The sequence below is a fragment of the Crocodylus porosus genome, unplaced genomic scaffold, assembly GCF_001723895.1.
Source record: "Crocodylus porosus isolate Cpor-Errol unplaced genomic scaffold, CroPor_comp1, whole genome shotgun sequence".
Taxonomy (NCBI): domain Eukaryota; kingdom Metazoa; phylum Chordata; order Crocodylia; family Crocodylidae; genus Crocodylus; species Crocodylus porosus.
In genome coordinates, this window is record NW_017728928.1 from 20,570,971 (window position 1) to 20,584,662 (window position 13,692).

The window sequence follows — 13,692 nt, forward strand, 5'->3', positions numbered from 1 at the left end:
TCCGGTTCCACCACCCAATACCAAAAAGAATCTGCTCAATATAGACCTCCTATGGAGGACAGACATATCAGAGACAATTACCCTGGGGAGCTCGCCTACGTGGTCACGCTGCTTCCCCTGCCAGGCAAGGCAGCTGGCTCCAGTGCCCTGGGCTCCCCTCTCATGCTGCGCATGCTGCGCATGCTGCTATTAAAAACCATCCGGTGAGAGGCTGCACCCCTCGCTGCAACATGCAGCGCTGACCCTGCCGGGCGCAAGCATGCCTGCCCGCTGGAGCTGCCTGCCATGGGAGTTGTAGGGGGTGGGGTCCCCACACCCTCCCTCACACCCACATGCTGCCCACCCAAGCTCCACATTCCCACTGTCCCCTGGGCATAGGCTCCATGCTGTCACCAGCCCCAGTCCCATGCTCTGCACTGCTGCAGCTCCACCCCACCCCACCACTTCCCTACTTGCTTCCAGGAGGCAGGGGAAGGGAAGGTCCCCAGGGCCTGCAGCAGTGGCGGCAACAGCCTTGCCCGGAAGCTGCCTGCTGGCTGGGCCCTTCCACCCACAAGGGTAGGAGTGAGGCACTGTGTACGTCTCCCCCAACATAATTTATTGCACCTTGCTATGTCTTTGGGGGGGGATACACATGGATGCCTCACTCCCACCCTTGTGGGTGGAAGGGATGGGCAGGGTACAATTTGGTGGGTGCTGTGGGATGGATCTGGCTTGCAAGCCATATTTTGCCTGCCCCTGGTATAGACCTTACATCCCTTGCAAGCCCCTAAGGCATGAAATTAATTAAATTTTGAGACACATTTTTAATGCTTGACCTCAAATTAAACGTTTTCCCCTTCATTCTTATGTAGAAGAAAATCAGCTTTAACAAACAGTCTGGAGTTAAGAGGTTCATTGACTGAACCTGTTTATTTTAATACTTTATATACTAAACTTATACCTTGGCCTGTGCTGTATTAAATTCAAATTTCATTTTAATTTGGTTTATTTTTGAAAAGGAAACTTGATTAATTTTTTATCAGTATTTTAATTAAGTCAGATTTTTTTAAAATTTATTTTTAAAACCATAGCATAGACTTTTATCCACCCTGAGTGTAAGAAGATGTTGCATTTTTTCTGGGAGAGAGCCCTTTGTCCCAGGAACATACAGACCTACGAGGCCATTGGTCCACTTTTATTGCCTGCAAAGTATATGAGATAATGTGCTGACATTTTCCCAGGATAGTGCTGTGTACATCTGTGAACTGATCATAGTTCATTAATTGCCAGTCATTCCAAGGACAAGCCTTTTGGAGGGGTAGCAATACAAGCTTGAGGGCTTCATGTAGGGAAGGGCTGTGCCCTGTGTATTTTTGATCTGGATTAAAAGCTGGGACAATAGGACCTCATCAAATGAGATACTGATATATGCATTAAGTTCAATCAAAATAGGTAACTATTTGCCTTTTATTTTAAATCAGGACCATCTGACTTCTGAGTGGCTGTTTCCCCTGCCCCCAATCCCAACCCTCACTGCCCTGCCATGTCCTTAGGGTTGAAAGCAGGCAACAGAAGCTGGGGGAGGGAGGGGGAGCCCAGAGATCTGACAGCAGTAGCAGAAGATCAATGGGAAAAGCCCTAACCAGGAGCCCAAGGGCTGAAGGTTAACAGCTCAGGGGCTGCTAGTTAGCCCTGGTTTTAAACCTTAAGAGGGTCTGTGTGTCTGTGTGTGTGGCAGGGGAGAAGTGTGTTAACGTTATGTCTAGCTTTTCAGATTTTCCCAGTTATTGGGAAACTGGCTACTTCAGAGTGACATAGGGACTGTCCTCCTGTACCAGTAGTGGTCTAGTTTGGAACGTATCTCCTAGACTAGAGAAAGCAACGCTTGGTAGTTAGTATTTGAAGCCTTTTTTGGTCCCTTCTAAGTTAGTGTTATGCATAGCCAGTATTTCATAATAGTATCAAAGGGTGATAATGTGTATCCTTTGTTCTTTTTAAAGGCTTAAGGAAAAGCTTCTTTATGGTAGGGGTGACCAGAATTTGGAATAGACTTCCCAAGAAGGTGGTGCAGTCCTCAACCTTAGAAGTCTTCAAGAGGAGACTGGACAGACACCTTGCTGGGATCACTTGATCTCAGCAGTATTCCTGCCGAGAGCAAGGGGTTTGGACTTGATCTTTCAAGGTCCCTTCCAACCCTTAATTTCTATTATATGATATCTATGAAAACAAACCTTTTGTTTCAAGTTCATCATGTTGCAGTTCCATCTTTTAGGAGGATCAGTGCACAACTCTTGGCTCTGAGGTGGTGGTTGTTTTTTTTTTATGCAAACAAAATGAAGATTTACTTTTTCAGTGGAATCTATTCTTTGTCTGTGGTGTGTGCATATGGTTTTTATTACTTTAACATAGCACAGTTTTTTCTATTTTGGGGCTTTGCAGATTTCTGTGCCAGTTATTCAGTGATGATTAGGTATGTGACTAAAAGTCAGAGAGGTGATTCTGCCATGTGCAGTTTTATTTTAATGAGATGCTGAAGTCACTGAAAGGGCTGGCCCTTGAGGATCCTTTAGCTGAAATGCCAGAGAAAGCTTTCACATATATGAAGCAAATATTTTGATACATGGTCCTAATTTAAGAACCTTTAAAATTAGAGGTACACCAATATATTGGTCCATATTGGATTGGCACAGATAAAAGGAAAATTTAACATATTTTTGGCCATCGGGTTTTTTTGGCCAGTGTAGCCAATAATGTCACCAATATTAAATACCTCATTCATGCACGCAGCCAGAGCATGTATGCAGCCAGGACTGCAGCCTGGCAGCTTAGAGATCAACGACTGGCTGGTAAGTCTGTGGGGGAGGGGAGGGAGGCAGATCTAGGCCCATACAGTGAGGGAGGGAGTAGGGCTTAGGCAGGTGCTGCCCAGGCAGTGTGGGGCACAGGGTAGAGCCATGGGCTGCTGTGGTAAGGTGGGGCAGCTCCCTGCCACTGTGCCCACCCCTGCGGGAGGCATGGGAGAGCATGTGCCCCTTGGATTTGTGCATGGAGCAAGGGTCCACAGCCCTACTCCCTTCCTCATCGTGGGAGCCTCACTTTCTCCACCCCCACCCCTGCAGCTTACCAGCCTGACGTTACTCTCCAAGCTGCCAGATGTATATTGGATCAGTGTTGGTGGATATGGCTGGTTAATAATCGGCCATTGGGATCAGCCAAAAAAATCTTTATTGGTGTACCCCTAATTACAATATGTAAAGATGCTGTAGTTTGGAAGCATCTTGTACAGAATATTGCACCATGTTAATAAAAGGCAACAAGGCTTTTAGAGGTTTTGAGCAGAGTAGTAGGTGCTGAGCAGCCTCGAATTGCAGAGTTCAGTTCTGCTAATTTTTTTTTGTGGTGCAGCCTCTTATATTTGAAAACTGAACTCAGTTAAAAATTACACTTGTAAAGTTTTCAGTTTTTAATAAAGGTAAAAATGCTTTCATTTTCCTCTGTGCATTCTCCTTTTTTGCTGAAAAACAAGGTCCCTTATTAAAATCAGGGAAAAGAAAAGTTGATGGTTTTAAAATTCAGGTCTCTTTAAAAATACTTTGTAGAAATGTGATTCTTTCAAAATAAAAGTCCTGTTAATGCAACTCTAGCTTGTAATTATAAAAATCTGATAACAAATGTTATAACTCTTATTCATTCTTATTTTGCAGACCGTGAGGACCAATCAATTCTTTGCACGTAAGTAAATAAGTATAATTCTGAAGTTGGTCATTTTTATTATATTCCAGCAGTAGCACAAGGAACTCCTCTGCTTTTGCCCAGTCAGGTTACTGTCTTTGTGTATACCTTAGCAGCTAAGCCTAACTTTTAAAAATGCATTTTTAAAAAGTACAAGTTCAACCAATCAGTTATGTGTATATCTATAATAACAGTACTGTAACTATTCAAAGTAGTGGCCCACTGCCACACAGGTAACAGATTATTCTGCAGTTATTCAATCTTGGCATTTACCAAGAGGGTTAAATGTCAAAAGACCTCAATCCTTGAACTAAAATATAAAATGCTGTATTTTTTTGTGAAGTACAGTCAAAACTGGCTTTTTTGGAATAATAATTGATGTTGAAACCCCATAAAGCAGATGAATTTCTGAAGAAATGCTGCGTCTACACAAGACACCACGTCACTATAGTGATAAGCTACAGTGATGTAGCATCAGCGGGCACAAAATGTGATGCCAGCGGTACTGCACAGTAGTTTGTTGCTATTGCACAATAGCGTGGAAAAAGAAGCTGTGCAGCATCAGAACTGCACAGTAACACTGGTTAATGTGCAGTCATTTACTACTTGCTTAAGTACTAAATGACCACACAGTAAGAACAGTGCAGTCCAGCGCACATGTAGACGTGCCCACTGTCTGGTTACCTACTGCCACATCTCTTTTTCTTGTGTTTCAGTAGTTTAAGGCAAATTTTCTTTCTAGCCTCCCATACCTGAATGAGTTAGCAAGCTAAGGGATCTTTTGTACTATGACTGGCAGGGAATAACTGTGAATGGTGTGAATAGTTTGAGGTTTGGGCAGCTGACTTGCCTCATTTCAGATTCTTCTTCTCCCAAGGGTTGTCACTTTCTGCCTCAGTGTAATTCTCATTTAATTTGTTTATAGGCAATATGAAAGGACACAGTGCCTAGTGCAGACAATTCAGCTTTTTAGCTTGCCCTCAGGCACCAAATGCTTGTCAGGATCCCAGTTTATCCAACTGAAAGCAAAATGTATAATATTTTCCAGTGTATAAAATAATTTCTGATAAGTTTGATAAAGATGTCTTTTCCCAGGGTAGGACATCATTACAGTATACTTACTGTTGATAAAATACCTATTGTTGCCCTCAACCACATTTTTGAGTGAGGATTCAATGGTGCTTGACCATCTGTTCTTTGGGAAGCAGAAGGGGGAGACAAAGCCCAACTTTACCTAGGGAGCATGACTTCAGGGGCCTATGTCATCGAAGTGACAAACACTTTCCTATGTTGCCAGTGTCTGAAGCTTTTAGGGTCTTGCTTCCAACAGAAAATAGGCAAGTCAATGGCTGCCACTATAGGTCAATGGGAGCCTTCCAAGCACAGCACTATATAAATTCAGTGTAACCCATATTAAATGAATTTTAAAAATATGTGAAATGTAGTGAAATGTGGGCCAGAGGTATGTTCAGTACTTTAAATCACTACTAGTAAAATTTGTAGATGAAATAAGCTGGCATAATGATGGGCAGGCTAGTTATGCAGGTCCCCTTATGTTGTTTGGTAATGTGGATTCAACTGTGGGGGGGTGAGAGAGAGAATATAGCTAGGTCTAATAGCGTATGTAGGTCACATATGCAAGTTATGCTGGTTTCTGTAATGTAGAGGTCTTCTGAGCTCATAGTGGCTAGCTCAGGGGTGGGCAAAATGTGGCCTGCAGGCCGGACGCGGCCCATCAGGCCATTCTATCTGGCCCATGGGGCCCCTAAAAAATTTAAAAAATTTAATATTTGTCTGCCCCTGGCTGCCTGTCATGCGGCCCTCCAATGGCTTGCCAAAACTCAGTAAGTGGCCCTCCGCCCAAAATAATTGCCCGCCCCGGGCTAGCTAGTTGAACATGAACTCTTAGTGTAAAGCTGTAACTAAGGTCCCTGACAGATGTTCATTTAAAGGCTCGATGGGATCGGATGCATGATCCCAGCAATCGTGCCTCCTACCATGCTACATGTGCATGGCAAGAGGCACAGTTGCGGGGTTAGGGATCAGATCCCAATTGCACCAACAGTGCTAGTGCAGGGGGAGCCCAGGATCTGCACCAGCAATAACAAGGCAGTTAGCTGACTGCTGCTCCCAGCCTCTACAGTCCAGCAGAGTTGGGCTCCAATGCAACCCTGAGGCTGAGAGCCCCGATCAGTTTTAATTTCTGCAAAATCAAAATTTGAAGGTGGTTAGGGAAAGGAGGGAAATGTCAACTTTTTAACCAAAATGTTTTGGTCTGAAACACTGAAATAAAAAATGCTTTCATTTTTTGAGGGTGCCATTATGGACTTCTCTAAGCGTTCACGTGAAGATTAGATTTTTTTTTTTTTTTGATAGTGGCATCAATTGTGGCAGTGCAGACCCTCTGTGTTCCCTCGTACTTGCATACAAAGATCATAAAGAAAAGAATGAATGTGATGCTCCGTTAGTTCCCTCGTTCTGTCTGCTAAGCAAGATGAAACTTGGTTAATGTCTGACTTTGTTACTGAGCTCTGACTTTAAAATTCTCAACTCTTCAACAATTTCTGGAATTCATCTGACTTCTTGAAATTTCCATTCAGCAGCATAAATGTCTTCAACCCATCTGGACCGAATACTGGCAATTAGAATTGCAGTATTCCTCTTCAAATTTTTGAGCCTCAAGCTATAAATGTCCTATAATGGATGAATTCATCCAAAGATGTCAGCAAGTGTCACTTGTATTTTAGGATTGTCCCATATCCTGAGTGCATATTTAATATTCCTCTTTTTTGTAAAAACCTGTAAGCTCTTTTTTTGTCTGCAGTTTAATGAAAGATTCTTTAGACCTTGAAGAGATGGATATCAGATTCCCACTAGGAAAAAAAATCCTCTGCTCTGTCCAACTGACAGAGACCTGACTGGACTAGCTATCATGTCAGACATTGCTACTCTCAGTACTGAAGTGCGGGACAAACAAGGGCTGGTCCAAACCAAATAGCGACTCCTGGTGGAGGTCAGTGCTTTTGCAAAAAGATATTCCATGTAAAGTCTCAGGAGACGTACAGCACCATATGGTAGGTGAGGGCTAGTGATTAGAAATAGTATACAGCAAATGGGGAGGAAAACCTCTCTCACACTGGTCCTGAATATGCATCATGCTACTTGATTGCCTTCAGTAAGCAACGTACTTCTGGCTGAGCTGGGACAATCATTGGCTTAACATGGACCCAGGGACAGAGAATGCCATATTCCCTATTGCTGCTGTTAAAGACAGTCTCTCTCAACATATGTCCTAGTGACTGTGAATAAGAGCATAAAAAGTGCCATCTTGGTGCTCCATCTAGCACAGTAATCCTGTCTCTGACAGTGGCATTAGCAGGTGCTTTAGAGGTAAAATATATGAACAGAGCCTGTCTAGCATAATCCATTCTCTGTTGCACTGTCTCTGGCATCCACTATCATTGGCTTAAGGATGCCAGAAAACAGAGACTGTTCTGTTTAATAGCTATTAATGGATCTATCATACCTAAGGGATTCCAGGTGACCAATCCACTCAATTCAATGTAATACACAGCCTATTGTGACAAGCTGTGCTTCACTGGCTGGAAAACTGAGGAGCCACCTTACTAGTATTCTGTACAGTAAATGGAAGGAAATCGATGCCACACTTGCGGAACTAACAAACAGCGTACAGAACCACCCAGACATAACAGTTGTTTACCAAGACAACTCTGCGTCCAGCCATGAAGCCTACTGCAAACACCTCTACTCCTTAAAGAAGATGGAAGCAAAACTTTCCAAATTTACATACTCCAACAACAACTCTTACAATCCTTGACAGTGTCAGCAACCAGTGTATTCAGCCACACCCTCCAGCCCGTGGATAGGCTATTAATTTGTTGGCATCTGATCAGAGAAGATATTTGAGCAAATTTTAGTGTAGATCAAGGGTTGGCAACCTATGGCCTGCAGAGCCTTTGCATCTGGCCTGTGGGCACCTAGTGCTCCATCAGAGGGATGAATGTCTCTGATACCCAGCTGTAGCACAGCGCAGGAAGAAGTGGCAAAGATGGCTAGACACTAGGGCCTATGCTGCTAAGACCTAAACCATGTCATTCTGTCCACCATGCTGGAAAATGTTGTCAACCCCTAATGTAGACTAATTGCAGTCACTATAGATGTAGTCACCTCCATGCCACCAGATTTCATTGTAGGAACACCCTGAGATCCACTGTTTATAGCCAGGCTCTGTTAGAGCTGTATCTGCTCAGATCCCACTGACCGGGATGCAGATCTTGCAGATCTGGAACAGGGATTCCTATACTAGCAATACATCCTCAAACCATATTGACTTGGATCAACAAAGCCAAACTCAGACCCTGCTCTGACATACCAACCCTATGACAAGGACAACAGTCTCTCTTGTCACCTAAAGCCCTAAACTTGAACACTTTGGGCACATTTTATGACTTCCAACCTCCCCTGGAAAATGATGACCTCAAGCCTGTCTTGGCTTATAGGCACTCTCCAACCTCAAATAACATCTCTAGTAACAAACTGCCTAACTCCTGTTCTCATCAAGCCACGAGGCCTTGTTACAGAACCTTGCTTATGCCTCTCTGAACAAGTTATCAAGTTACCAAGTTGGTCTATAAGGTGCCACCTTGCCCTACCTTCTGTCTAACTTGATTAACACAGCCAACTTCCTTGCTCAGTTAGCTTTGTGAGATCTTTATGTAGTTTGTCTCTATCAGCTTGGGATTTGACTGCTTGGTATAATTTAGTAACAGCTGAAAACCTGGAGTTTTCTCTGTGCACTTGCATTTCCAGGTCAGTGATGAAAATGTAGAACAAAACCAGGCCCAGCACAATCCCTTTGGGATTCTATTATTGATCTTTCTCCATCCTGAAAAGGGACCATTTAGCCTTGCCCTTTGTTTCCTATCTTCTAACCAGCTTTTAATTCATGGGAAAACTTCCTCTCCAATCATGTGGTAACTCCAGTTTTGTTTTATTTTGTTTTTAAGTATTTAGTGAAAACCCAAATATATAGTGTCAGCTACATCCCTGTTACCCACATGCTTGTTATCACCTTTAAAGAACTTGAGCAGATTGAGGCAGGTTTTCCCTTTATAAAAGCCACACTGACTCTCTTCCCTAGCATATCATATTTGTCTGTGTGACTATTGATTTTTATTCTTTATTATAGATTCTACCAACTTGCCACGTATAGAAGTGATACTCACTACTGTCTAGTTCCAGGATCATCTCATGGATAGTTCTAGGATTACCCTTTTTGAAGATGGGTGTTATGTTAGCAACCTGCCAGCCCCTGGCACAGAGACTATTTGTAACAGTGGTTATATACATTATTGCAAACAGAACAGTAACTTTACATTTGAATTCCTTTAGGACTCTCAGGTGAATGCCATCCTGTCCTGGAGACTTATCAGCATTTGACTTTATTGATTTGTTCTAAAACTTTTTATTATCATTTTAGTGTGACCCAACTCTTCAGATCTATCTTCTTGGAAGGACTTTTTACTGGGGGGAAAAAAAAAACATGCAAAGAATTAATTTAGGTTCTCTGCTATGGCCTTATCCCTGAGTGTACCTTTCACACCTTGGTCATCTAGTGATCCCACTGATTCACTTTTCCGACTTCCTGCTTCTAATGTGTTTTTAAAAAAGGTTTTATTATTAACTTTTTATTACTAACTTTTGCAAGATGTTCATTCATTTTCTGACTTGCCTTGTTTTTCTATTATCTTTAACCTGTCAGCTTATGAGCTTTGCTTTTTTGCGTTGGATAACCTCAACTCTGCTATTAAACCATTCAAGGGTGTTATTGAACCACTATGTACTCTTTTCTATTTGCAGTATACACTTTTTGTGGGCTTCTAATATGGTAATTTATACACGTCCAAACAGCTTGCAGGCATTTTACATTTTTGACTGCTCCTTTTAAATTTTTTTTTCTAACATCCTCATTTTTGTGTAAATTGCCTTCCTGAAGTTGTATATTGGGATGGTGGATATTTTTGGCTTAGTCCCTCCCACTAGGATGTTGAATTTAATTAATTCTTATAGTCACTGTTACAGTATAGCTTGAAACAGGATTGGATTTAGAATTGCTTCTCCTCTAGTACATTCCAAGATGAATTATTCTACTAAGCAGTAATTTATTACATTCAGAAATTTAATCTTTCCATTTCACTCTGATTAGTTGTTCACACAGCTTATGTGAGAATAGCTGAAATCTCTTCTTATTTTATCTGTCTCACTTTGGCAGCTTCTCTATTAGCATTTCATAATGACTTTCACCTTTCTGATTGAGTGGTTAGTAGTACAATTGTTGAAGGAAGATGATAAAAATTTCCCTCCTGCTGCCAATTAATGTTAAATGAGGGGGACTGCCAGTCATTTTCAGACTGGTAACCCCAAGATCCAGAAATTCCTCTCATGATATACACTAAGGTTCTGTAAAAAAAAAAAAACATTCAGGATTTTCCTAGATTTGTTGCCATTAGCTGCCAGGCTTATGTCCAAGTATGAGAATGTGTGGTTATGGTTTTTTGCTAACTTATTCTGAATTTGAGAATTACTGCAAACTTATGGTATTTTCCTCAAAACGGAGACTAGGTTTGATAAACAGTTGTTTTACAGATGTATGTTGCTATACAGGAATAGCTCATCTGAACTGACTTTGTGCAGGTGTGATGTAAGGTAGGGAAGAAGTGGGTGGAGGCTGCTTTTTTAAACTAGTAGCAGCCTCAAATACCAAACATTTTTTTTATAGAACTTTTGGCTAGAATCCAGCTTCCTAATGTTCTCCAGACAAGTGGTATGTAAAGATGTGAGGTATCTAAAGAAAATGAAATGCAGCTAGTATGCAACTGTTATATAAATAAGAGAACTGATTTTTAATTCTTCTTTACCAGTACAAATTGGGTATGCCCCTTCCTTTCCAGGAAAGGTAGATGGATAGTTAAACTGTTCCTTTTTAGCCAAAGGGCTTCCTCGGAATACTCAAACTTTTGAACCTAGTAAGTAATTAGTTGTTTTTTGTGTAGCAGGCTTTGGCAGCCTCTTGCTAATTCAGACCATTGTTTTAGCAGAAGCTAATAGTTAATAGCTTTTTTTCATATTTGTTAGCTACTCTGTTATTGTTAAAAGCCCCAGTATTCCCCATACTGGGTTGGCAGAAACTTCTGACCCAACAAGTCCTGAAACATAGGTATGCATTATCAAAATATAATTATATGATGTATCATAATTATATTAAATATGTATGTATGTGAACAACTGAAGATCATAGGACTGTAGAAAGTAGGGATAGAAGGGACTTCATAAGGTCATCTAGTCCAGACCTCTTCTCAAGGCAGGATCATCCCTGATGAAACCATTCCAGCCAATGGTCTGTCTAACCTGCTCTTGAAGATTTCCAAGGATGGAGGTTCCACAGCTTCTCTAGAAAGCCTGTTCCAATGCTTGACCACCCTTATAGTCAGAAAGTTCTCTCTAATTTCCAACCTCAGTATCCGCTGCTGCAGCTTGAAGCCATTGCTCCTAGTTCTGCTCCCTGCAGCTAGGGAAGACTCTATCTCTGTCACCCTTCAGGAACTTCGAAGACTGTTATCGGATCCCTTCCCTGAGTCTTCTCTTTCCCAAACTAAGTAGTCATAATTCTTTCAGACTTTCTTCATAAGTCATACTTCCCAGGCCTCTAATAATTGTTGTTATTCTCAGCTGGACTGTTTCCAACCTGTCCACATCCTTCTTGAAGTGTGGGACCCAAAACTGGACACAGTATTCCAGGTGGGGTCTCACCAGTGACAAAGTGGAAGAATCATTTCTCCTGCTTTGCAAGATAACTCCTGTTAATACAATCCAGCATGCTATTGACTTTTTTTTGTGCAACATGAGCACCCTGTTAATTCATATCAACTTCTGGTCCACTACAATCCCCAGGTCCTTCTCTGCAGTACTGCAGCCTAGCCAGTCATTTTCCAGTCTGTAATAATTGCATGCACAAATACAGGCTGGGGAATGAGTAGCCAGGCTGCAATACCGCAGAGAAGAGCCTGAAGGTTACAGTGGACCAGAAGCTGAACATGAGCCAACTGTGCTCCTGTTGCCAAAAAAAAAAAAAAAAGAAAGTAATGATCATAAACGCCTCTTTTAATGATCTGCATATTTCCTTTCCAAACCTTTTAATGCAGTGTTTCTGCACAAGCACACAATGACAAGCTTCCAGGGGGAAAGCAGCAGAACCCCAAGCCCACATCAGCCAGCCCACATCATCCCCTTACCTCCCATGGTCTCTGTTCAGTTCTGCTCCATGCCACAATTGAGGGAGAAGGAGGCAGGCATGTGCATTGCCTTCCAGTTTGGAAAAGGTGGTTACTCTAGGACACTCATGTAATCAGACTAGCCACTCCAAATGTTGACTTGCTATACATGACAATGGTAGGTTCTTTTGGCTGAGACTTCATTAGGGATCTGGAGGAGGATATAAGAGAGCAGGCCTTCTCGCAGAGCCTGGCTGGAGCAGCTGGAGGAGAATAGTAGCCAGTGACCATCATGAAAACAAAAAAAGTATCATTCAAAGAAATGTCTTGTAATACTGTACAAACAGTCACATTTTTTAATGATTAAAATCTGTATTTTAGATCTATTTTGTACCTTAAAGCATCAGACTAGGCATCTTGAGTTGAGCAGAGAAATCAGTTACTGGGCTTATCAAGTCATTATAACCAGTTTTTACTAACTAGCATTTACTGACCAAGTTTGAGCAAAGGAAATCCAAGTAACTTCTGGTCATAAAACTTTTTTTTGATACGAGACAATGGGTTAAATAAGGTTTAGTAAACCTGAAAACCATTTACCCAAGTAAATTCTATGCATCATTTTTGTGTAGTCAGAACATCTAAATATTGGCCCTGCTAGGATGGCACCATTATTTTGAATAAGTTGACTTGTTATATTTCCGCCCCCCCAACTGATTAATGTATGCCTGCCAGTTTAGTTTAACGTATGGATGAGATCAAAGATCCATTGTTAGATGAAATCATCCAAGATGGTTACATTACCTAGCAGTCATTTAGAGCTGATAATCAGAGTTGTGCTCTTTAGGTTTCATTTCATAAAGTTGTTGGAAGTAGGAGGTGAAGAGTCCAGTTTCTAGTGCAACTAAGATTCAAACACAATAGGTACTTTTGAAGTCCATAGTCAAGCTGTCACTGACATTAGCAGAAACATAACTTCACTCAAGGCTTTTAGAATTCCTGCAGCACACCAATTGAGATGTACTTAAAATAATCTAATTTCAGGAAATTAATCCTTAGCTTCAGGCCACAGTTTTCACCCTTAAATGCTGTGTGCCATTTCCTAAATGCTGTTAAAGCTCTTAAATGCTGTTTTACTTTTTATGGGCAGATTGAGAGTATTACAGATTGTCAGTTATTTTTGTAATTGGTGTGTTTTGCACTCCTGGAAAAAGAGCAAAAGTATGCAGATCTCCTCATTCCTATAAATGAAAAAGATTTCATATTCTAAATATGCCTAATTCCTTTTTAGGAAGGAGTTCTTTTGTTGTGCAGTCTGTATCCCACAGGAAATATTTGGCATATTTGCAAGCTCTTGGGAGAGAAGAATAAAGTTGATAAATTATGATCATTGCTCCTGAAAAGAGAAGTTGTGCAAAGACATTCTCTGTAGATGTATGCCATCCGATATAACACTTCTGGCAAAGGGAGTGTATCCATATAAACTTAAGTGTTTTTACCCTTGGTTCTGGATGAGTGGTACAGATGTCATCATAACAGATTCTATAACTTTTTTTTATTAGTGGGCTATTCTGAAATTGTGTAGAATCTTTTTTTTTTTTTTTTAAATTGACCTCTGTACTGTAATTATGGTGTTTGTTTTTTTTAAAGCTTACTAGATCCACCACAGTGACTTTTTTCGGCCTTAATT

General features: G+C 41.3%; 1 protein-coding gene across 1 annotated transcript in view; it reads left to right on the forward strand.

Annotated features, from left to right (window-relative positions):
- The first annotated feature begins 2,444 nt into the window (after positions 1–2,444).
- The window catches only part of MYH10 (myosin heavy chain 10), a 96,322-nt gene continuing 85,074 nt past the window's right edge, over positions 2,445–13,692 (forward strand). Inside the window, exons 1-2 of the mRNA XM_019542830.1 lie at positions 2,445–2,452; positions 3,607–3,714. Of these exons, the coding sequence (XP_019398375.1) occupies positions 2,445–2,452; positions 3,607–3,714 (116 nt within the window). The remainder of the gene's footprint in view (positions 2,453–3,606; positions 3,715–13,692) is intronic.